Source organism: Cervus canadensis, chromosome 11 (assembly GCF_019320065.1).
Source record: "Cervus canadensis isolate Bull #8, Minnesota chromosome 11, ASM1932006v1, whole genome shotgun sequence".
Lineage (NCBI taxonomy): Eukaryota > Metazoa > Chordata > Mammalia > Artiodactyla > Cervidae > Cervus > Cervus canadensis.
The window spans coordinates 49,697,886-49,723,929 of NC_057396.1; the positions used below are offsets into that span (position 1 = coordinate 49,697,886).

General features: G+C 44.7%; 1 protein-coding gene, 1 long non-coding RNA gene and 1 other non-coding gene across 3 annotated transcripts in view; 2 read left to right on the forward strand and 1 right to left on the reverse strand.

Annotated features, from left to right (window-relative positions):
* ARRB1 (arrestin beta 1) overlaps positions 1–1,598 on the reverse strand; it is a 78,630-nt gene extending 77,032 nt beyond the window's left edge. The window contains exon 1 of the mRNA XM_043481069.1: positions 1,439–1,598. Within this exon, the coding sequence (XP_043337004.1) occupies positions 1,439–1,458 (20 nt within the window). The 5' untranslated portion in view covers positions 1,459–1,598. The remainder of the gene's footprint in view (positions 1–1,438) is intronic.
* Positions 1,599–1,618: 20 nt separating this feature from the next.
* The window catches only part of LOC122449479, a 34,058-nt gene continuing 9,632 nt past the window's right edge, over positions 1,619–26,044 (forward strand). The window contains exons 1-2 of the long non-coding RNA XR_006271947.1: positions 1,619–1,766; positions 5,107–5,257. This is a non-coding gene — a long non-coding RNA (uncharacterized LOC122449479). The remainder of the gene's footprint in view (positions 1,767–5,106; positions 5,258–26,044) is intronic.
* LOC122450733 lies at positions 14,718–14,823 on the forward strand. Its single transcript, XR_006272224.1, has one exon. It is a non-coding gene; the product is annotated as a U6 spliceosomal RNA (small nuclear RNA).

A 26,044-nucleotide genomic window follows, 5' to 3' on the forward strand; every position in this document is an offset into this window, starting at 1 on the left:
AAGTTATCTCTGAGCCTCGGTTTCTTCTTCTGGAAAATGGAGCTAATCTCTGCACGATTTTTCTCAGGTTGTTGAGAGTGAATGTCAGACAGCAGAGAGTGTTACACACTTTGTTAGTGGTCCCGAAACATGATGGCCACGGGGGCCCTTTCTCTAGTTTATGAGCTCCCTGGGGAAGGAATGGGTCTTGCACACCTTTGTGCCCCAATCTATGCCTCGTACACACCAGGTGCTCTGTAAATACTCATTGGAAGTAAGGAGAGAGTAAGGCAGGGCATAGAGAATGAGACAGGGGAGAAGTGGGGTACAAAGACAGAAAAGGGTAAAGGAGGAAAAGGATGAATAAGAGGGTTCATGCCGAAGGGGTAAGAGGAGATACGGGAGAAACTTCTATCTGAACTGAAGGGAGCTGGTGGAGTGAAAGGGCGGATCCAGGGTGACAAAGATGCCTGCCCAACAGGGGCTTGTCCTGGGCCCCAGCCCCCCTCCCTTTTCTGTCCCAGTTTCCCATTTCAGAGGCAGACCTCTCCCTTTCTGCGTCAGGGCAGGCTCCTAGGGAGACCCGAGCCCCTTCTCCCCACCCTCTGCTGGAGGAGATCTGCAGCCCTTGGGGAGGTCAGAGGGAAAGGAAGCCCTGGATGGGAAGCATTTTTCCCAGGCTCCAAGGTGCCTCCCACCCCGTGTGGTGTGTGCGTTTCCACTTCTCCACTTGTGGGGACTGGAGTGAGTGTGTCAGAGGCCCAATGAGCCGTTGGCATGCGACCCGGGGTGTCTGTCTGGGCGTTAGTCTGATGTGTGTCTGCCGGGGTCAGCACTGGTGTGGTCTTTTCTGCCAACATAAGTGTTCCTGTTGGTAAGGGAAGACAGCATGGGTGTTTCAGTGAGAGTGTTTGTTACCATGAGTGTAAGTGTATGTATCAGGGTATGTCAACATGTGTGCACCAGCATGAAGGTGTGTTAGCGCTGGTATGTGTTGGAGTGTGACCTGTGTGTGCCCCCCCACACAGAACGTGTCAGCAAGAACGTATTGATGAGTGTGCACCAGTGAGTGTGTGACAGTGTCACTGGAGGTGCCGACATGTGGCAGTGAATGTCAGTGTGTGCCAAAACAGAGCGCCCATGGATGAGTGTGCCTGTGTGTCCACATGAGCGTGTGCCATTGTGTGTCAGCCTGCCCGCTGCGTCCCCAAGCCGGCGAGCCAGTGCTGGGTGTCAGCGGCTGAGTGCGTGTGCGTGTGTCTCTGCGGCCAGGTCCCCGCGCCCCCAGCCCTGCCGGAGACCACACGGGAGACCTCGGGTGGAGCAGAGCCGAGAGCCGCGGAGCCGGAGGTGGCGGGGTGGCTGCGCATGCACAGCCGGGACACGGACTAGGACCCCTGCCCGCGCCCTCGCCCGGCTCGCCCCCACGCGCGCCGGACCGGCCGCCGCCCGCACTCACCGCGTCCCTTTGTCGCCCATGGTCCGAGGCGGCCGCGGGGAGGTCCGCGGCGTCAGCGCCCAGGCTGGAAAATCCCCGGCCGACAGGAGGGGCGCGGGCCAGCCGGTTCCCGGCTCCTGCTCCGCCTCCTCCGCGCTCCGGGCCGCCGCCCCCGCCCGGTCCCGCCGCGCGGCACAGCGCCTGCCGCGGCCGGCCGAGCCGGGGAGCCGGGGAGCCCAGCAGCCGAGCGGGGAGGGCCCGCGGGGCCGGTGTGCGCGTGTGTGCTCGCCGCCCAGCCAGCCGCTGGGCAGGGCCCAGGCGCGTCAGGGCCCGGAGGTCGGCATTCAAGGTCCACACGGGTGCTGCCCCGCGTGTGTGTGTGTGTGTGTGTACGTGAGGGCGCACGCTGGGTGGGTATACGTGCGCGTGTGTGAACGCGAGGGTGCGGGTGCGTGTGCACCGCTGTGTGCGCTGCCGAATGGGGTGCGTTTGCCTGGCTGGAGTGGGGTGCTCGTCTTTGTGCAGTGTGCGTGTGTGCAGGCGCGCTCCCCTGCGCACGCCGGGGGGCCGGTGGGGGGGCAGCCTTTGCGTGTGCGGGGGCGTGGACGCCGAAGGTGCGCCTGCAACCCCAGGGCGGAGCTCCAGGCGGCTCCCCGGGTAGGGTGGGGGGTCGGTAGGAAACAGGGTGCCTGCGATGGCCTTCGCCCTCCGCCCCACCCTACCCGCACCCCACCTCCCCACACCACAGGGACAGGAAGAAGGGGCGGAGGGGGCTGGAGCAGGCAGTGTCAGCGCTGGGGAACTGATGAGGGTGGGAGGGGGACCCGAGGTGAGCGGGGTAGCTGTGGTGACTGCCCCGGAAGAGGAAGCATGGTGAAAAGAGGAGATAAGGAAGGGGGCCTACAGCTGGCCGGCTGTGGCCTGGGAGTCTGACCTGGCTGAGTTGCATAAGGGAAGAGTCCCTACCTAGCTTCATGGTCTGTTGTGGGTGACCCTGGATCCCAGCCCTCTCAGAGCCAGTCTACAAACATGTGAAGTGGGATATTAACACCAGCTTACAGAATCGTCCCTAGATGTTCCCTGGCCTATCCTGAGTGCCTGACTCACAGTAGGTGGCCAGTGAATGTTAGCATGTCCTTTTGCAGGCTTCTCTGGTGTCCTACAAAATCCTGCCTGGGACCCTGCTTTGTCTGAGATCCATTCCCCCTTTGCAGGTGGTGGGAGCCTGTGAGGTCTTTCCCACCCCCTCACTGCTGGGATTTGGCTAATTGGCCTTGTTAGAGCCCTAATATTGGTATATGAATGGGAGGAAAGGAAGCTATCATTTACTCTGATGTGATTGTGGGTCTGTAAACATCTCCTGTAATTATGCTCAGAAGCAGTTACCTATGCTGCTTATACATAATTGGGAAAGGATATCCCAGTATAATCACTATAATTGTGTTCAGATGGGCAGATGGTTGCAGAGGGGCCCTGTTGATGGGCAAACAGAGTGGTCCAGGGTCTGGGCAATGTTAGGAATGGGGAGAGTTGGATTAAGGCCCACAACCTTCCTCCTGGCCTTGGCCTCTGGGCTTTGCCCTCACTCCCACAGGGGAAGAAGAGGAAGCCACCTGCTGTTTCTGCTGAGGTTGGGGACTTGAGAGAAGCACATCAGAGTCCAGCATGATGACAGGAGGCTTACCCAGTGAGCCAGAGAGGACTTTAACCACTTTGGAGGGGCCAGGTCCGCCCAATCTCTGCATCCATTGCCCCACCTAGAAAACATGGGTTCAGCCCTACCAAATGATTTCCAGGGCCTCTCCTCATGATGATGCCTAAGGCACCTAGATTTTAAAATTCAGCCAAATTATGCATTTGACTCAATAAGTCTTTGTGTTTAGTTAACTATAAAACATAATGTTATATGGGGCTTCTCTGGTGGTCCAATGTTTAAGAATCCACCTCGCAATGTAGGGGACACCGATTCGATGCCTGGTCTGGGATGACCTCACTTGCCACAGGGTAACTAAGCCCTTGCACCACAGCTACTGAAGGCTGTGTGCCTAGAGCCCATGCTCCACAACAAGAGAAGCCATTGCAATGGGAAGCCCGTGCACCACAACTAGAGAGTAGCCCCTACTCTCTGCAACTAGAGAAAGCCCATGCCCAGCAATAAAGACTAAGCGCAGCCAAAAATAAATAAATATATATATATATTTAAAAAGATAATGTTCTAAATTACTTCCAAGTAAAACAGTTCAGAAAGATGTATCAGATGGTTTCAGATAACTCCTGCTCCCACATAGCTCTTCCCAGCTCAGTATGGAAAACATGGCTCTAACGTTCGAGGGACTCTGAACATTGCAGGGTTTCAAGTACATCCCCCTCTCCACTAACCTATAAACCTCCTGAGGGGGTGTATGGGTACCTGGCACTACCTGATGCTCACAATTCTATGAGATCGACATTCTTTTCCTTTTTTTAAACAATGATATGAGCAGACTGATGCTTGGGAAAACTAAGTAGTTTGCCCAAATCCACTGCCTCCTCTGAACCTTGGCCTCTGATTCCTGCTCCCCACTGTGTGAGTGCATCTTAAGTCACTTCAGTCGTGTCCAACTCTTTGTGACCCTGTGGACTGCAGCCGCCAGGCTCCTCTGCCCATGGGATTCTCCAGCAAGAATACTGGAGTGGGCTGCTGTGCCCTCCTCCAGAGGATCTTCCCAAACCAGGTATTGAACCCGTGTCTCTCACATCTCCTGCATTGGCAGGGGAGTTCTTTACCACTAGCGCTACCTGGGAAGACCTCCTCCTCTCCTGCTACTGCTAAGTCACTTCAGTCATGTCCGACTCTGTGCGACCCCATCTCTGGGATTCTCCAGGCAAGAACACTGGAGTGGGTTGCCATTTCCTTCTCCACCTCCTCTCCTAGCCCTCTCTAAAGTGAAACTACTACTGGTAGAGTCAGAATCTGGCCCTTGATTCACTCTTGATTCAGTAGCTGTTTATTGAATGTGCCATGCATGGTTCTAGGAACCTACAAATCATGGTCAGTAAGACAAATGAAGCTGTCATTTCGTGAGGGTTCCTACTGAGAGAAGAGTTTACTTGTCAGGACCTTTGGATAATATAGTTATTCCTAGTAGAATTAAAATTAATAAAAATGTAGAAGTAGTGATGTGGAGGAGACCTCCATAAATATAAAAAGTCTAATTTCAGGCAGTGATAGGTGTTCTCCTTTAGATATAAATAAATAAATAAAAGAAATAAAAGTGATAAAGAGTGATGGAGGCAACTGTCTTAAGAAAAAGTCTAATTTCAGGCAGTGATAGGTGTTCTCTTTAGATATAAATAAATAAAGAAATAAAAGAAATAAAAGTGATAAAACAAAGAGTGATGGAGGCAACTGTCTTAAGAAAAAGATTCTTCAAGGAGAGGACCTCTGGAAGGAGACCTGTAGATGAGGACTCAGCGAAGTGTGTTGTTTGGGGAAAGCCAGGAGAAGAGCTACCCAGGCAGAGGGAGCAGCAAGTACAGAAGTTGGGCTTTCCTGAAGCACAGGAGCAAGGACAGGGCACCTGGGTTTCTGTGAACAGGGAAGAGTGGTGGGGATTGTGCAGGGCTTGTCACTGGGGCTGAGGAGTTTGTGGAGCCAGTGGAGGACTTAGGAGATGAATAACTGTGCCTGATTATTTACATTCTTAAAGGTCACTGGCTGTTGGACGGAGATGTTTTGGAGCAAGACAGGAGCAGAGGCGTGGCATCCCATTATTGGAGCAGGTCAGAGAGAACTGCTGGTTGGAATAAGGTGATGCAGCAGAAATGAAGAGAAGTAAAGGGGTTCATCTATATTTGGAGGTACAGTCAACAGCACCTGCTGAGGGATGGATTCTGGACAGTGAATGGTCCAGGATTGTGCTGAAATTTGAGGTGGGTCTGCTTGTTCCACCCTCCATGCAGCCCACCTCCCCACACATGTCTCCAAGGGCACTGATGCTTGAGAAGACTGGAGGCCCCGTTCCTTCCTCTTTCAGTTTATTTGTAATATATTCTCTGCTTGAAAACCAGAGTGATTTTTCTAAAGGGTAGATAGATTCTGTAACTGAGGTGATCATCCCTAGTTATGTCCCAACTTGGGCCAGTCACATCCCTGAAATTTATTACTCACAATTTTTTTTTTTTTTATCAAGGAGAGAGGGAGGGAGAGATGGAAGGAGGGAGAGAAGGGAAGGGAAGAGAAGAGAGAAAAGTACTATTCCTGGTTTATAGATGAGAAAACAAATGCTCTGGGAGGGAAAGTGTCTAAGCCAAGGACATAACAAATAAAAGAGCTGCAGCTCACACCTAAAGCCTCTGCGTAGCTAGTCAGGTAGATGAAGGTCAGACTGAAGTGTGAGTGGGTGGGTGGGTGGATGAGTTTTCAGCTCCCTCCCCAACAAAGGATGTGAGGCTGACTGGTACACACCTTTGAGATCTTAAAGGTGAATAAACTTTTCACCTAAGGAGCTTCCCTACCTCTGCCCCGAGCAGAAATCTGCATGTCATCTTTGACTCCTCTGTTTCCCCCACTCAATCCATGTCAAGCTAGTCTTCTACTTCTACCTCCTAAGTGTCTCCCAGTAAGCTGGAGATGTAGGCAGGAGCAAGACCATGCCGATCCTGGAGGGTTGTGTTAAGGAATTTGGTCTTTATCCAAAGATCAATAAAGAAGCTTTGAAAGATTTTAAACAGAGCAGTGACATGCTCAGGCATGTGTTTTGAGGAGATGGCTCTGGGTGCTGTATGAAATGTGGATTGGACATGGGCCAGGGGAATGTGGAGGAGGAGATCAATTAGGAGGCAGTGTCAGCCATTTAGGGAGGGATGATAACTACATTCCAGCGAGAGGACACTCAACAGCTGCAAAGCCAGGAGGGAGGAAGGAAAGGGCATGACACTTTGGAAGGATTCAGATGGATCTGTGGCCAAAACACAGAGAAGGGAGAGGAGGAGCTGCAAAGGAGGATGGGGGCCATGTCCTGAGGAAGCAGGCTTACAGATGGGTCAGCTCCCCAGTAAAACAGCAGGGGCTGTGTTACATTTGTCTAACAAGAACTACAGATTGTCCAGCAAGATGGCTTTGTGGTGAGATTATGATGGAGGACAATTCAAAGTTCCTTTTTTTTAAAATTTAAAAATACTTTATTTTTGGCTGCTCTGGGTCTTCATTGCTGTGCTCGGGCTTTCTCTAGTTGCAGCAAGTGGGGGCTGCTCTCTAGTTGTGGTGCCAGGGCTTCTCAGTGCAGTGGCTTCTCTTGTTTCAGAGCATGGGTTGTAGGGCGCTGGCTCAGTAGTTGGGATGCACGAGCATAGTTGCCCCCTTGGCATGTGGAGTCTTCCAGAACAGAGATAGGACCTGTGTCTCCTTCACTGGCAGGCAGATTTTCAACCACTGGACCACCATGGAAATCCTCAAGGTTCTTACTTATGATCATAGAGACCAATTCTGATTGACTTACTTATACAAAGAGCTTATTGGCAAGACAGTCATGTAGCTGCTACTGCTGAATGATGGATTCCACAACTTATATCCCCACTATTGCCAGGACCAAATCTAGCCCTCTTGCTGCCTTAGAAACAAGATATGGCCACTGCCACCTCTGTCACTAGAATGGACTCTTAGCTGGCTCTGCTTCTTTGAGTCAAAGTCGCCCATGCATCTGATTGGCTGAGCCTAGTCATGTGCCCTTGCCCTAAGTCATGTGATCCTACCCTTGCTATAAGGACACTGAGAAACTGTGTAGTTGGCATTTGTGATCCATACTGCAAGGCAGGATTTCACTTACTCCAGTACCCAAAAAGGGGAGGATTCCCCAAACAGGAGTAAGGAGTTTTGAAGCTGAGTAGCAAAAAAATACAAATATATGCTTTACTGTGAAATATAGTAGAAAGAACTTCCTCAACTTAATAAAAACTTTGAAGAGCTTACAGTTAGCATGACACTAAAGTTGAAATACTTACTGAATGCTTTCCCTGTAAGATCAGGAATAAGGCAAGGCTTTCAGTCCTCACTTCTATTAAATTCAATACGAGAGATCCTATCTATTGCAATAGGAATAGAAAGAAATAAAAGGCACAAAGATTGGAAAGAAATAAGTGGAGCTGTCTATATTTGCAGATGATATGATTGTTAGCATAAAAAATACTAAGGAATGTACAAACAACTACTGGAATTAGTAAATGAAGTCAGTATATAAAAATCAGTTGTGTTTCCATATACTAGCAGGAAAGAACTGGAAATGAAATTAAGAATTCTGTTTACAAGAATATTGAAGAACATAAAATCCTTATGCATAAATTTAACAAAAGACATTCTAGATCTTTACCTTTAACTGAAAAGCATAAAACATTGTCGAGAGAAATTAAGAGAGATCTAAATAAGGAAGAAACATACCAAATTCATGGCTTAGAAGACATTACTAGGCTGTTATTGTCCCCCCAAAAAATCAATCCATAATTAAATATAGTCAAAATCAAAATCCCAATAAGCTTTTCTTTTTTTAGTAGGCCTTTATGTGAGAAATTTATATGGAAAAAACTAAATCCATCTTGGGGGAAAAAAGAGACAAAGTTGGAGACCCACACCCATGACTTCAAAACCTAATATTAAGCTATAATCATGAAGATGTAACAGTCCTGGTACAAAGACAGACAAATAAATTAAGGGAAGGGAAATAAGACCACAAATCCATTGTCAACATCCCCCTTAGACTGTAAACTTCATATTTGTATCTGAATCTGTTTGGTCCCTTGATTTGTATTCAGAGTCTATATAGGGCAGTTAATGAGTATAATGTAACAACAGTCAGAATGTAGTACATAGTAGATGCTCAATAAATAATTATTAAATAAGTGCATTTTAGGGAATGAAGTGGGAGTAACAATCTGGTCTCCTACCAAGGTCAAACTATACTCCGTCAGACACTCAGTTTTGGAGGCAAAGAAACTACTGTACCTTAATCTACCCCACACCACTTCTCCTAGCCCCATTCCTTGGAGAATGGAATTGTCTTTCTTCACCTTAGCCATCCAGAAATCAGAATCACCAGCTCCTGGAGCTCCACCCTGCCTACCCTACCACTGCAGACCCTTTAAAGTTCAGGAAGCAGATCATGCTGTCAGCTCTAGAGGTGACACCCACAAGTCCTGGAATCCTTGGTCTCCTCCAATAAAACACAGACTCAGGAGAAGTGACAGGTGGAGCTAGAAATCACGCCCTTAGAAAGGGTGACCAAATGCCTAGGTTTGCCCAGGACAGACAGTTATCCTGAGACAAAGGACTTTCCGTTTTAAAACCAGGATGTGCCTGCATGTATGCTAAGTTGCTTCAGTCGTGTGTGATTCTTTGCAACCGCATGGACTGTTGCCCGCCAGGCTCCTCTATCCATGGGATTCTCCAGGCAAGAACCCTGGAATGGGTTGCCATGCCCTCCTTCAGGGGATCTTTCTGACCCAGGGATTGAACCCACATCTCTCATGTTTCCTGCATTGGCAGGTGGGTTCGTTACCACTATTAAAACCAGGATGTGTTGTTGTTTGGTCTCCAAGCAATGTCCAACTCACGTGACCCCGCTGACTGCAGCACACCAGGCTTCTCTGTCCTTCACCATCTCCCAGAGTTTGCCCAAGTTCATCTCCAATGAATCAGTGATGCCATCCAACCATCTCATCCTCTGTTGCCCTCTTCACCTTCTGCCTTCAATCTTTCCCAGCATCGGAGTCTTTTCCAATGAGTCAACTGTTCACATTAGGTGGCCAAAGTATGGGAGCTTCAGCTTCAGCATCAGTCCTTTCAAAGAGTGTTCAGTGTTGATTTCCTTTCAGATTGACTGATTTGATCTCTTTGCTTTCCAAGGGACTCTCAAGAGTCTTCTCCAGCACCACAGTTTGAAAGCATCACTTCTTTGGCACTCTGCCTTCTTTATAGTACAGGGTTTTGTTGTTGTTGTTCAATCGCTCAGTTGTGTCCAACTCTTTACGACCCCATGGACTACAGCATGCCAGGCATCCCTGTCCTTCACCATCTCCTGGAGCTTGCTCAAACTCATGTCCATTGAGTCAGTGATGCCATCCAACCATCTCATTTTCTGTCGTCCCCTTCTCCTCCTGCCTTCGATCTTTAATCAGGGTCTTTTCTAATGACTGGGGTCTTCGTAGTCCAGGATACTGGTGGGCAAACCAGAAGAGTTGGTCACCATACCTCCCAGGATTCCTGTCTCAACCTTCCTCATCCTGAAAAGGGAAGTCAAATGGACTCTACCCTTCCTGTGGTGGGGAGTACCCCTCTAGGGTCAGCAGTCTACTATAAGGATCGATTTACATTTCAAGAACAAATATGGCTTCATGTCCCCAGCTCCAAAGCAGAGCCTGAAGCTCAGCAAGTTCTAGGTAAGCTGGTGGATGGATGAGCATGCTAGAGGAGCAGAGGAGAGGGACTCTCCAGAGGGAGTCTCCAGAGGGACTCTGGGAACACGTGTACCCAAGCGGGGCTATGTTCTGCAGCCATGAGTTTGCATAGGACCAGCTTCATCCAGACCCATCATTTCCCTTCCCACCCTGCACATTCCATCAGAGACCCAGCTTCTGAACCAGTGTTCAACATTTACATACATTTAAATTATGTTTATGAAGCATTGTTTTATAAAAGCAACATATATTAATACTTTAATACAGAATGTTTCTAAGGAAAAGCTCAGTCTTACTCCACCCCATCCCACCCAGCTGTAGGCCCCTTCTTTAAAAGAAACCAGTGGGAATTCCCTGGCAGGTCCAGTGGTTAGGACTCTGTGCTTTCATTGCCATGGCCATGTGGCCAAAAAATAAAACTAAAACTAAAAAATAAAAATAAAGGAAACCAGCAAGCTTTTTTGATTTGAGATGTGGTGGCTTTACCATCATCGAATTCATCAAATCTAATTAATATGCATATACTTCTATTTCTTGATTTATCAACTGGATTAATATTCATTGACCCCCTCATGAAAAAAAAATGAAGACATTTGCTCACTCACACTACTGCTCATCTTCCAATTTCTTCCATGTTGTGTTAGTTACAGTGCTAGTTTGTTCTGTTCATTACTGCTTCAAGCTCAATGAATCTTTATTTCCACTTTCATCTACTTTAGCTATATCCTATGATTTCTACTATATAAAATGAAGAAATTAGTCCCTGTGCTCTGCTCCACCCCCCAGCTTCTGATTCTGACTATATATATAGCTATACTATTACATTCCCAAGAGTTAAAACAACCATAATTAACCATAATTAACTCTTTTGTGCTTTACCTAGAGAGTAATTCTGATCATTTAAATCCAATAAACAGCATTTACAACCTTATGATTAGAAATAAATTCTAGGGAATTCTCTGCTGGTCCAGTGGTTAAGATTCAGCACTTTAACTGTCAAGGGCCTGGGTTCAGTCTGGTCAGGAAACTAAGATCCCACAAGCTCTGTGTCATGGCCAAAAGAAAGAAGGAAAGAAACTCTAATTTGACATTATATTGGATCCATTAAACAAGGAAAGGCTGTTAGTAAAAAGAATCAGAAAACAGGAAAGAGTTCTGGGAAATGAAATATATGATTGCCAAGATAAAAAATATGATTTAGAAATCTAGAAACTAGTGCTGGAAAGTAAGGAAGTGCTTAAATAAATAGGATGGGGTGTGTCAAAGGGACATAAGAACCAGCCTGAAAGAGCTCTCAAAAGCCGGAGCTGGGACAATTTGAGCAACAAAATAGTGGAGTACTAGAGTGTAACCCAAAGTATAACATAAATACACAGAGCCCATGCTGATCTAAATAAGTGATTGAATAAATAAATACATGGGAGAAGGAACAAATCTTCCTTATGGAAGAATTCCAAATAATTTATGTGGACCCTCCCCTCCAGACAGAGCTTAACTGGCTCTCTGCCTGTGAATGTGTGCTGGACGTAGTGACTCGCTGCCAAAAAAGAAAGCGAGGAAAAGGAAAAAACAGTAAGTTCACACTGGACAAATCTGACAAACTAATCAAGTGATTAAGGGTAGCATCACCAGCCTGTTACATGTGGTGAGAGGGGCAACTCATCCCAGTCTAATCATGAGAAGAAAAATCCAAATTGAGGGACATTCTACAAAATATCTAACAAATACTCTTTAATACTTTCAAAGTAACACAACAACAAAACAAACGAACAGAGACGAAAAGCAAGGAAAGACTGAGAAAGTGTCCCAGAGGAGACTCAGGAGACAGGATAACTAAATACAGTGTGGTATGCTGGATTGAGTCCTAGAACAGAAAAAGGATAGTGGAAAAGCTGTTGAAATTCTAATAAGATCTAACAAAGATTTGGAGAAACAAGAACAAAAATAAATAAATGGAACTACAGGAACTAAAAGGCTTTTGAACAGCAAAAGCAACTATCAACAAAACAAAAGAACAGACTGCCAGATGGGAGAATATATTTGCAAATGGTATCTTCGATAAGTTGTAAATATCCAAAATACACAAATGCCTGGAACTCAACATCAAAAAAACAAGCAACCCAATTGAAAATGAGCAGAGGATCTGAACAGATGTTTTTCCAAAGAAGACATACAGATGGCCAACAGATTCATGAAAAGATGATCATCACTAATCATGGAAATGCAAATCAAAACTGCAATGAAATATCATCTCACACCTATCAGAATGGCAATTATCAGAAAGACAACAAATAACAAATTTTTCGAGGATGTGGAGAAAAGGGACTCCTGTGTACACTGTTGGTGGGAATGTAAATTGGTGCAGCAACTATGCAAAACAGTACGGTGATTCCCCCCAAAATTAAAAATAGAATTACCATTTGATCCAGCAATTCCACTCCTGGGTGTTTATCCAAATAAAATGGAAATATTAATTTGAAAAAATATACACACCCTTGTGTTCATTGCCTCTTTATTTATAATAACCGAGATATGGATGCAATCCAAGTGTCCATTGATAGATGAATGGATAAAGAAGATGTCACATACATAGAAAGGAAACTCAGCCATAAAAATGAATGAAATCTTGACATCGAGGATGACATGAATGGACCTGGAGGGGGTTATGCTAAGTGAAATAAGTCAGACAGACAAAGACAAATTCTGTATGATTTCGCTTATATGTGGACTCTAAAAAGCAAAGCAAATGAACAAACATAACTAAACAGAAACAGAGTTGCAGATACAGAGAACAAACGGATTGTTGCCTGAAGGGAGGGGAGTGGTAGAAGAAGAGGAACAGGTGAGGGAGATTAAGGGCCACAGACTTCTAGTTGCAAAACAAATAAGTCAAGAATTATGTAATATCGTTGCATGACGACAGACAGTAACCAGACTTATTGTGTTGAACATTTCAAAACGTATAGAAATACTGAATCACTATGTTGCATAACAAGAACTAACATAGTGTTGTAGGTCAGTTATACTTCAAAAACAAACATATAAAAAGAGACCAGGACTTCCCTTGTGGTACACGGTTAAGAATCCAGTTGCCAATGCAAGGACACAGGTGTGATCCCTGGTCTGGTCTGGGCAATTAAGCCCGTGCACCACTGCTGAGCCCCAGGCAGCAACTGCTGAAGCCTGTGCGCCCTAGAGCCCGCGCTCTACAACACGTGAAGCCACACGACGACGACGTCTGTGTACCACAGCTGGAGAGTAGCCCCTGCTCTCCGCAACTAGAGAAAGCCCGCATGTAGCAAAGAAGACACAGCATAGCCATAGACAAATTATTAAATAAATTAAAGAGATCAGATTTGTGGTTACCAGAGGTGGAGGGTTAGAGGAGGGAGAATTAGATGAAGGTAATCAAAAGGTCCAAACTTCAAGTTATAAATAATTACTAGGGATATAATGTAAAACATAATATATATAGTTAACACTGCTGTATGTTTCCTATGAAAGTTAAGAGAGCAAATCCTAAGAGTTTTCATCACAAGGAAAAAATTATTTTCTACTTCTTTAATTTTGCCTCTGTATGAGATGATAGAACTTACTGTGACAATCATTTCATGATGTACGTAAGTTAAATCATTATGCTGAGCATCTTAAACTTATGCAATGCTGCGTGTCAATTATCTTTCAGTAAAACAGAAGAAAAAAATTTAAAAGCAGAGGATAATATCATGGCCATAGATTTTATATTTTTATTTGTTTTTACTAAGGATTATTTTATCTTTTTTTCAAGTTTTTTCCAACTGTTAAGCCCACGGTATCTTAGACTATCAAAGGTATCAAAGGCAAAAGATGCTGCTTTCCCACCACCTGGAAATCTTGGAATGTTCTTGTTTTTAATCATCATTTGAGAGTTTTCTTTCTATATAAATTAATCAAATGACATATTTATGGTGTCAGAAACTTGATTTGCAATTGGAATTGCATTTTATTTCAGTTAATGAAAATAATCTTGATATATTCTTTAAAAAAACCTGAAGTTTAGGTAATAGTAATGGATGAATGTTAATATGTTTATTTTGATGTACTATGGTAATGTAAGATGCTAATTTTATTTTTTTAATATTTATTTACTTGACTGTACTGTGTCTTAGTTGCTGCAAGATGCTAATTTTAGAGGAAGCTGGGTGAAGGGTAATGGGAACTCTCTGTAGTATCTTTGCAACTTCTATATGAATCTAAAACTACTCCAAAGTAAAAAGTTTATTTTAAAAATGCCTAGAAGCAAAAGCCATGGAATTCTCTAAGAATATAAACACAAAAAAGAATTTTTTTTAAATAAGGGGGGGAAATCGAATCATAGATCATTTCAAGAGGCCTGATATTTTTCTAATGAGAAAAACAGAGAAAAGAGAAGACAGAAGCAAGAAAACAATGAGAAAAATAATAGACGGGAAATTCTCAGAGTGACAAAAACAAAAAATCCCAAGCCACCTTTAGAGTAAAAGTGCCCCTTGATGGGAATTCCCTGGTAGTCCAGTGGTTCAGACTCTGGTTAGGTGCTTTCACTGACAGGGCCTGGGTTCAATCCCTGGATCAGGGAACTAAGATCTTATAAGTCAAAGCTGTGCAGCCAAAAAAAGAAAAAAATTCGAATGCTGAGCAGAATCAAAGGGAAAATACACACACACACAGCTATGGGCTCATACGTTTTCAGAAAGCCTAATACCTCCTGAAACATAAAAACAAAACAATCAGGTTTTATGTAAGGATATAGAGATCAAACTGGCATTGGGCTTCTCTGAAGCTAGAAACTCTGAACTGACCTGTAAATTTCTGAGGGAAATGTGTTTGAACTAGCTTAATTAAAAGACAGTCAGTGCTCGCTTCGGCAGCACATATACTAAAATTGGAATGATACAGAGAAGATTAGCATGGCCCTGCACAAGGATGACATGCAAATTCGTGAAGCGTTCCATATTTTTAATAGCCAGGACATGGAAGCAACCTAGATGCCCATCAGCAGACGAATGGATAAGGAAGCTGTGGTACATATACACCAAGGAATATTACTCAGCCATTAAAAAGAATTCATTTGAATCAGTTCTAATGAGATGGATGAAACTGGAGCCCATTATACAGACTGAAGTAAGCCAGAAAGATAAAGACCAATACAGCATACTAACACATATATATGGAATTTAGAAAGATGGTAATGATAACCCTATATACAAAACAGAAAAAGAGACACAGATGTATAGAACAGACTTTTGGACTCTGTGGGAGAAGGCAAGGGTGGGATGTTTAGAGAGAACAGCATTGAAACATGTATATTATCTAGGGTGAAATAGATCACCAGCCCAGGCTGGATGCATGAGGCAAGTGCTCGGGCCTGGTGCACTGGGAAGACCCAGAGGAATCGGGTAGAGCGGGAGGAGGGAGGGGGGATCGGGATGGGAATACATGTAAATCCATGGCTGATTCATGTCAATGTATGACAAAACCCACTACAATATTGTAAAGTAATTAGCCTCCAACTAATAAAAATAAATGGGGAAAAAAAAAAAAAAAGACAGTCGGAGAGGGCTTCCTTGGTGGCTCAGTGGTAAAGAATCCACCTGCCAAAGCAGGAGACACAAGTCTGATCCCTGCTCCAGGAAGATCCCATATGCTGAGGAGAAACTACGCCTGTGCTCCAGAGCCCAGGAACCGCAACTACTGAAGCCCATGTGTCCTAGAGTGTGTGCTCCGCAACAAGAGAAGCCACTGCAACGAGAAGCCTGAGCACCACCAACTAGAGAGTAGCCCCTGCTCCCTACAACTAGAGAAAAGCCCGTACAGCAATGAAGACCCAGTGCAACCAAGTGAAGTAAAAAAAATTTTTTAATCAACCATAGTGGCAAAATAGACTTGCATGTCCCATGCATTCATGCTGAAAAAAGTTACTTGAGTTTGTAGTTCAGAAAAACGAAAAAAGAAGATATAATTTACTGCTTTGATTCTCAAAGTATAGTTCCAGAAGCAGCTTCTGGCAATATGCCAGATATGCAAATTCTCAAGACCCACCCCTGACCTATTGAATCAGAAATTCTGGGGGTGGGTCCCAGTGATCTGTATTTAACAAATCCTTCTGGGGGATTCTGGCCCATTCTCAAGATTGAGAACCACTGGAGTGGTGGACAGTCCTCTCAAATCCCCTCCACTGGCTTGGTACACCCATTGCCTCTGCTGTGTGTTGCTACACAAAGGCCTCCTTGTGTCAAGGGAGAATGAACTCCAGCATCTCCAGCCAAGAATACTTCCTTGCTTAGCTCTCTTCCCCTCCTCTATGCTGGAGATGGTGGTTAACTGAGAGAATGGTCTCAATTTCACCAGAATTTTTGTCTCAGGCTCTGCTTTTGGGGAGCCTGACCTAACACACTGAGTATCCAAGAGATAACAGAACTAATCCAGACACACATTGAAAAGAAATCCCAGAATAATAACTGTTTGCCTAGAAGTACTTGCTTAAAATTAGAATAGGAAAACAGAAGGTTCGGATAATGTCTTTAAAAGGTCTTCAAGAGTGAAGTGAATTCCTGTCAATAGATAGTACTATTAAGAAGTTACAAGCTCTGAGTCACATGATAAAGAAGGCACATGTCTCTTCTCTCCTAAAGGAACAGGAAAGGTGCCAAGAAACTCCAGGAAAAATATAAAACTGTACCAGAAAATTGTGATTCAAATGTGAAGGAAACAAAAATGTAGCATGATTTTAAGCAATTGATGATGTATAAGGAAAGGGAAGTATTTGAACTTAAGATATGAAATAGTCTACTTGGAGGGCTTATTTTACCTTTATTATGGAATAATTCTAATATATGCAAAAGCAAGGAAAAAATAGCAAAAAGGAACATGTACCAATCACTCAATGTCAACAATGATCAAGATCTGCTTCATCTCAAATATCCAGTCAGTTTTCAAATTTCCCTAAATGCCTCATGCTAAATGTATGCTAAGTCAATTGAGTCGTGTCTGACTCTTTGGGACCCTGAGGCCCCCCAGGCTCCTCTGTTCATGGGATTCTCCAGAAAAGAATACTGGAGTGGGTTGCCATGTCCTCCTCCAGGGGATCTTCCCAACCCAGGGATCGAACCTGTGTTTCCTACAGCTCCTGCATTGGGCTGGCGAGTTCTTTACCACTAGTGCCACCCGGGAAGCCCTAATGTCTCATAACTTTTCTTTTTTACAGTTGTCTTGTTTGAATCAGCATCCAGACTACTTGTTGCATTTGTTTCTGTGTCTCCTGAATCTCTCCCAGGCTCCAGGGCACCCTCCACTTAGGACAGCAACAATTCAGGGACTTGAAGTGACACTTGGTTCTCTAGTGATCCAGTCACCATCTCAAATGTGCAGGGATTGTTTTATTCCCGCTTCAAGGCCAAATTTCTTGTTTTAATCACTATTATCTCATGAAATAGTCACTGGCAGTCTTCAAGTTCAGGCTACTTCAAGCTCTCTCAAATCATGAGTTTCTTTAGAGTCAAAAGAATCTCACATTTCTTTCAACCATTAAGGATCTTTGCTCGGTGGTCCCATCCATATAGAAATCTGAGCTCCCCCATTCCAGCATAAACACTGAGGCAGGTGTCTAGCCTAGAAATCTTCTGGACTTTTCTGTTTACCAAAGTTTATTAGGAACGCCCCTGGTTACACATACTGTGAATACTCAAGTGCCAGATGTGATTAAAGATATCCAAACAATGCTCTAATTTATAAGTGAACTCCTCAGAAAATCCAGAAAGTTCAGGTTCAAAGACAAAAGGTATTTGGAGCTGCTGTCTTGGATCCCAGATTTTGTTACAAACAGCCCACTTGACCATGAAGATGAAGGTGGGGCCTGTCCTGGGGCACACAGATTGCCATTATGGAATCTTCTGTCTCTGGCCCAACCCTGGGTCATGGGTTCTGGAGTTTACCCCTTCCCTCCTCTTTATTGGGGTGGTTGGGCATAGGAGGAACTGGAAGAACAGGCGGGGCTGGGACATGAGATGTAGGCGCTTTGAACTTAGTTGCCCAAGACCTGACGGCTACTAAGTTGTCAGGCCAGAGTGTGAACCCAGGTCAGTCTGGCCTCATATTTTAACCCCTTCTTCCTTCCCACTCCCATGGAAACTGGAAGCCAATAGGAGAAGTCCTCGTGGGACCTGGGGCTTCCCCAAGAGGCCCAAAGGGAATCAGAATGGCCAAGTTTCCTGCAGTTAAACAGTTAGCTTAGACTAATATCAACAGACACACCTAGAAATGTGAAATCAACTAACAAAAGTGGCCCTTTTAACAGATGAGGGAAATCAGGGAATTTTTCAAGTCAACCTCTTCACCGTTGCCGTAGAGGCCTGGGGGCTCAAATATGAACCTGCTAATTGGGGGAAGGGGGGCAGGGGTAGTGGCTACCTTGAACATGCCAGAACCTGAGTCCCTGCCTGCAAGGAGACTTGCTGAGTGCTCTCTCCCTAGTAATGATGAGACCTGCCAGCAGCCACAATTTTCACCATGTTCTCATCATCTACTCTCATGGCCAGCACAGAGCCAGGCACAAAAGACATACTCACGGACTTCCATGGTGGTCCCGTGAATTGGAATCTGCCTGCCAATGTAGGGGGACTTCCCTAGTGGCTCAGATGGTAAAGCATCTGTCTATAATGCAGGAGACCTGGATTCGATACCTGGGTCAGGAAGATCCCCTGGAGAAGGAAATGGCAACCCACTCCACTACTCTTGCCTGGAAAATCCCATGGATGGAGGAGCCCAGTAGGCTACAGTCCATGGGGTCACAAAGAGTTGGACACGACTGAGCACCTTCCCTTTGCTGATGTAGGGTACAGGGGTTTGATCCCTGGTCCAGGAAGATTCCAAGTGCCTTGGAGCAATTAACCCTGGATGCCGCAGCCACTGAAACCTGTGCACCTAGAGTCCATGCTCCACAACAAGAGAAGTCGCCTCAATGAGAAGCCTGTGCACCACAACTAGAGGAAGCCCGAGTGCAGAAACAAAGACCCAGTGCAACCACAAATAGATAATTTTTTAAAATACATACTCACTCTATGAATGAATTTCACTTCTGAAAATTAGCCAACTCTGTCTGCCACTTGATAACTCTTCAAGTATTTGTGTATGTTATTGAAACTAATTGTGTATATTGTTAGAAAAGAAAACTGGAAATTCCCTGGAGGTCCAGTGGTTAGGATGCCATGTTTCCACTGCCAGGTTCCATCCCTGGTCAGAGAACTAAGATCACACAAGCCATGCAGTGCCAAAAAAAAAAAATAAAAAGAAAAGAAAACTGTAGTCAGGAAAGCAAATTTAGAGGTAAAATGATGCATGCTGCTTAGTAGATATACTTTTAAAAGCTTTCCTGGGTAAAACAGAGCAAGCAGAGGAGAGAACGACCAACCTAAGTACAGCATCTCTCTGTATTTGCTGACGGAAATTCTTTCACTTTCTGGAGGGGGTGCAGGACCAGCAAGGACAATGTGCTGTGTCCAAGAGTCTCCAAGAATCTCCAACCCTGAGTTCAGGGAAGAGGCCTACTCTAGAATGGCCATCAGGAGCGGATCTTCAGGCTTCCAGAAATGGGTTCATTCATTTGCTCAAAACGTATTTATTGAGCACCTACTAGGTGTCAAGCTTTGTTTCAAGCACTAAGGATATAGCAGTGAAAAAAAAGTTTAAAGATATCTACCCTGTCATGGAGCTTATTCTAGACATGAGAGCAATAAAAAAAAAGTGAGATATAAATGCATTTACCCCTTGATCCAGCAATCCCACTTTTGAGACTTTAGCCTAGAGTTTCATCTATACAATGAAATGATGCAGGCACAAGTTTATTCATCACACTGATATTCTGTAATAGCAAAAGCCTGGACACAACTCTGAATCTTGAACCATGTGAACATATTATCCTTTCAAACCAAAATATTTTAGAAATTCAGTGTAGGTTTTATGAGATGATGACAGGTGTGTTATGGAGAAAAATTAGATAGGGAAAAGACTAGATAATGCTGGAAGGGCTGTGGCTATTTTAATTGATTGTCAGGGAAGGCTTAACAGAGAAGATAACATTGGAGTAACAACTTAGAGGAGATGAGGATGTATTGAGAAAGTGTTCCAGGAAGAGGCAACAGCAGGTGCAAAGGCCCTGAGGTTGAACCTGTCTGGCATTCAAGGAGCAGCAAGGAGCCCAGCTGGGTTGGAGCAGAGTGATCCAGGGGCAGAGGGTGAACCAGCACTGCCGCCCCCGGTGCTCTGAGTCTGAGGGACTGTGCTGTGGGGGACTCTCGAGCTGGAAGACTCCTTCCTCATGCTGACTCCGTGGATCTTGTCTGCTGGTGAATGTTCGTCGTAAACTATGATGCCCCTAACTGTGCTGGCAAGTGTCCTCAATGCCCCCCATCTTTGTCTCCAGCTCACCGGCCCCTTGGCTGTGTTGCTTGGTACTGACCACTCCTTCTTGGGAACATTCTTCTCCCCTGGCCCTCCAGATGATGTCGACTCCTGCCTACCTCTCTGACCATTTCTTCTAAGCCTCCCTTGCTGCCCCTAAACACGGAGGCTCCCAGGCTCTGTTCTCACCCTACTCTCTCTCTTACGACTCCTGCCACACCACACCCCACCAAGGCTTCTGCTTGCATTTCTCACCTCAGCCCAGACCCATGATTCTTCTGCTTCTTGAACTTATACCCCCAATGTCTCCAGCATCTTGGACATCTATGTCCAGACCTGGATTCACCACCCGCTGATCACCCCACACCCTCCCAGACCAGTCAGGCTGGTCCTCTGGGTGCTCTCTCCTGACAGCACTGACTACACCCCCTGCCTGCACCATTCATATCTGCACCTGGTCCCACCTGGGCCTGATGGCTGACACTTAGCCAGCACCTAGTGTGGCTCCTGGCACAAGTGAACACTCAATAAATGAACTTTATCAAATAACAGGACAGTCTTACCCACTGCTTCCAGGTTCTGATCTGCTCCCTCTCTCAGTGACCCCTGCCAGGCCCAGTGGGCCCACCCCCAGGGTCTCCAAACCCAGAATGGAGGAGGCCCTGTGACCCTGCCCTCAAAGTGACCCCAGACCCCAGGTGTGCCTCCTCAGCAGTTTCAAACCCCAAGAGGCCCTTGACACCTGCCCACTGGAGGTTCAGTGTTGTTTTCTGGGTCTCAGTGACTTCTGCTTTTTGGGGGACAGAATAAGCTGTGCTGACCCTTGGGGGGGCGGTTTGAGTCAGAGGAGGGAGAAGCAGAATCAGGAGCTGAAGGGCCCAGCTAGCACCTGAGGAGCCTTAGTGGTACCTATGAGCACTACTAGCTGTGAGATCCGAGATGAGATTTTAAGCCCCTTGGAGCAAGGACATCCTCTGCCTGCTCCTTTATGCTGACACCCTATGGCAGGGGCTCAACAGAGAACCATCCCCTCACCCGACACCTAGGTTGCCAGATAAAACACATGCTGCCCAGGTAAATCTGGGTTCGGTTAGACAGTAATTTTTCAGTATAAGTGTGTCCCCATTCATTATGTCCTCTAGGACACACTTATACTAAAAAAAATATTTGTTGTTTATCTGAAATGCAAATTCAAACTTAACTGGCGGTCCTCTATTTTTATTAGCTAAATCTAACAACCCTACCTCCAGGTGACATTTGGCCATGTCAGGAGACACTGTGGGTTGTCATAACTGCAGAGGGGTGGGGGTGTTGTGGGGTGCTGCTCAATATTCCATAGTGCACAGGACAGCTCCTCACAACCAAAAATTATCCAGACCAAAATGTCAACAGTGTTGAGGCTGAGAAAGTGGCCTCTGGGTCCCAGAGCATGCAGAACTGCCCACCCCACCCCCACCCATAGTCCTTGCCCACCTGCCTTCCTTCTCTCAGACCATTAAGTGATGTGGAGGGGGACTCACAGACTTGCCACAGATATTAACCAATGCCAAGTTACAAAGTTATGGGGAAAATTGAATATAAAATTGCATAACTTCTCAACATAGATCAGGAGAAACAAACACACAATTGAGGGAAAATGTCTAACATGTTCAGGTGGTTTACCTTAGGCAACAGAGATGTTTCTTCCCCTCTGTTTCTTTTCTCTTTTCCCCCTCATTTCCTGAGAACCATGTTTGTAAAATATTTTTAACTTTCTTTTTTGGTCTGTGCCACGCAGCTTGCAGAGTCTTAATTCCCCAACCAGAGACTGAATCCGTGTCCTCAGCAGTAAAAGCACGGAGTCCTAACCACTGGACCACCAAGGAATTCCCAAAACATTTTTAACTTTTAAACCTTTTATGTAATTATACAAGTAAGGCAGGAATACATCCTCTTTGGATTGAAAAGAAATTGGAGATTGTACAGTGAGGCCAGTCTCCTCTTTCCAGCAGTCTGGCCCCAGCACCCTGCAGAGGTAACTGCTGCCCGGGGCTGATGTTGAGCTCGGGTAGAGACACAGCTCCATCTTTGGCTTTGAGCTGACCCTGGAAAATAGGATGGTGCCCTCATAGGGCAACTAATAGATACAGTCAAGTTGTTTTAAAGTTGGCTGCTTCATTTACTCTGCCACCAACAAGGTGTGACCAGGACTGGCATGAGCCAGCACTTGAGACCAGACTTGAAAATGCTTGCCAATAAGATGGGTGAAAAGTATCATTGCCTTGTTTTAATTTGCATTTCCCTTTTTTATGGGTTTTTTTCCCCAGTTTTACTGAGATATAGCTGAAATATGATACTGTGTACGGTATTTAATGTGATGATGTAGCGACTGTATATATTGCAAAATGATTACCATAGTAAGATCAGTCACATAGTTACGTTGTGTGTGTGTGTGAACTTCTAGGACTTACTCTCTTAGCAACTTTCAAGTATGTGATACAGAATTGTTAACTATAGTTATCACTCTGTACATTACATCCCCAGCACTTCTTTATCTTCTGACCAGAAGTTTGTACCCTCTGACCAACCTCTCCTCGATTCCCCCCTCCCCCTAGCTTCTGGCAACCACCTTTCTGTGAGTTTGGACTTTTGTTTTTGTTTTTTAGATTTCACATATAAGTAAGATCCCCCTGGGGAAGGGCATGGCAACTCACTCCAGTATTCTTGCCTGGAGAATCCCCTTGGACAGAGGAGCCTGGTGGGCTACAGTCCATGGGGTTGCAAAGAGTCCGACATGACTGAGTGACTAAACTAAGTAAGATCACACAGTATTGATCTTTCTCTGTTTGGCTTATTTCACTTAGCATAATGCACACAAAGTTCATTTATTTTGTCACAAATGGCAGAATTTCCTTCTTTTTATGATGAAATATATGTATACATATAACAAGCAAATTTGGCCTTAGAGTACAGAATGAAGCAGGGCAAAGGCTAATAGAGTTTTGCCAAGAGAATGCACTGGTCATAGCAAACACCCTCTTCCAATAACACAAGAGAAGACTCTACACATGGACATCACCAGATGGTCAACACTGAAATCAGATTGATTATATTCTTTGCAGCCAAGGACGGAGAAGCTCTATACAGTCAGCAAAAACAAGACTGGGAGCTGACTGTGGCTCAGATCATGAACTCCTTATTGCCAAATTCAAACTTAAATTGAAGAAAGTAGGCAAAACCACTAGACCATTCAGGTATGACCTAAATCAAATCCCTTATCACTATACAGTGGAAATGAGAAATAGATTTAAAGGACTAGATCTGATAGAGTGCCTGATGAACTATGGATGGAGGTTCATGACATTGTATAGGAGACAGGGATCAAGACCATCCCCATGGAAAAGAAATGCAAAAAGGCAAAATGGTTGTCTGAGGAGGCCTTACAAATAGCTGTGAAAAGAGAAGCGAAAAGCAAAGGAGAAAGGGAAAGATATTCCCATTTGAATGCAGAGTTCCAAAGAATAGCCAGGAGAGATAGGAAAGCCTTCCTCAGCGATCAATGCAAAGAAATAGAGGAAAACAATGAATGGGAAAGACTAGAGATCTCTTCAAGAATTAGAGATACCCAGGGAACATTTCGTGCAAAGATGGGTTTGATAAAGGACAGAAATGGTATGGACCTAACAGAAGCAGAAGATATTAAGAAGAGGTGGCAAGAATACACAGAAGAACTGTACAAAAAAGATCTTCATGCCCCAGTTAATCACGATGGTGTGATCACTCACCTAGAGCCAGACATCCTGGAATGTGAAGTCAAGTGGGCCTTAGAAAGCATCACTACGAACAAAGCTAGTGGAGGTGATGGAATTCCAGTTGAGCTATTTCAAATCCTGAAGATGACGCTGTGAAAGTGCTGCACTCAATATGCCAGCAAATTTGGAAAACATAGCAGTGACCACATGACTGGAAAAGGTCAGTTTTCATTCCAGTCCCAAAGAAAGGCAATCCCAAAGAATGCTCAAACTACCGCACAATTGCACTCATCTCACATGCTAGTAAAGTAATGCTCAAAATTCTTCAAGCCAGGCTTCAGCAATACATGAACCGTGAACTTCCAGATGTTCAAGTTGGTTTTAGAAAAGGCAGAGGAACCAGAGATCAAATTGCCAACATCCGCTGGATCATCAGAAAAGCAAGAGAGTTCCAGAAAAACATCTATTTTGGCTTTCTTGACTATGCTAAAACCTTTGACTGTGTGGATCACAATAAACTGTGGAAAATTCTGAAAGAGATGGGAATAGCAGACCACCTGACCTTCCTCTTGAGAAACCTATATGCAGGTCAGGAAGCAACAGTTAGAACTGGACGTGGAACAACAGACTGGTTCCAAATAGGAAAAGGTGAACGTCAAGGCTGTATATTGTCACCCTGATTATTTAACTTATATGCAGAGTACATCATGAGAAATGCTGGGCTGGAAGAAGCACAAGCTGGAATCAAGATTGCCGGGAGAGATATCAATAACATCAGATATGCAGATGACACCACCCTTATGGAAGAAAGTGAAGAGGAACTAAAAAGCCACTTGATGAAATTGAAAGAGGAGAGTGAAAAAGTTGGCTTAAAGCTCAACATTCAGAAAACTAAGATCATGGCATCTGGTCCCATCACTTCATGGCAAATAGATGGGGAAACAGTGAAAGCAGTGTCAGACTTTATTTTTTGAGGCTCCAAAATCACTGCAGATGGTGATTGCAGCCATGGAATTAAAAGACGCTTACTCCTTGGAAGGAAAGTTATGACCAACCTAGATAGCATATTAAAAAGCAGAGACATTATTTTGCCAACAAAGGTCCATCTCGCCAAGGCTATGGTTTTTCCAGTGGTCATATATGGATGTGAGAGTTGGACTGTGAAGAAAGATGAGCACCGAAAAATTGATGCTTTTGAACTATGGTATTGGAGAAGACTCTTGAGAGTCCCTTGGACTGCAGAGAGATCCAACCAGTCCATCCTAAAGGATGGAACATCCTGGATGTTCATTGGAAGGACTGATGCTGAAGCTGAAACTCCAATACTTTGGCCACCTCATGCGAAGAGTTGACTCATTGGAAAAGACCCTGATGCTGAGAGGGATTGGGGGCAGGAGGAGAAGGGGATGACAGAGGATGAGATGGCTGGATGGCATCACAGACTTGATGGACATGAGTTTGAGTAAACTCCGGGAGTTGGTGATGGACAGGGAGGCCTGGTGTGCTGCGATTCATGGGGTTGCAAAGAGTCGGACACGACTGAGCCACTGAACTGAACTGAACTGAATGCATATCTTCTTTATCTATTCATCCATCGATAGACATTTAGGTTATTTCCTTGTCTTAGCTGTTGTTAATAAGGCTGCAATGAACATGGGCTTACAGATATTTCTTTGAGAGAGTGTTTTCATTTCCTTCAGATTTATCCCCAAAAGTGGATTGCTGAATCATATGGTAGTTCTATTTTTAAGTATTTGAGGAACCTCCATACTGTTTTCCAGAATGACTGTACCAATTTACATTCCCACCAGCTTTGCACAAAAGTTCCCTTTTTCCACATCCTCTCTAACACTCATTATTTATTGTCTTTTTGGTGATAACCATTTTGACCAGGTGTGAGGTGATATCTCATTGTGGTTTTGATTTGCATTTCCCTGATGATTAGTGATGTTGAACATCTTTTCATTGATCTATTTGCCATTTGTATATAATTTTTTAGAGAAATATTAATACCAAGACTGAATATCTTCAGGTGCTAGCTTTTATTTTTTGT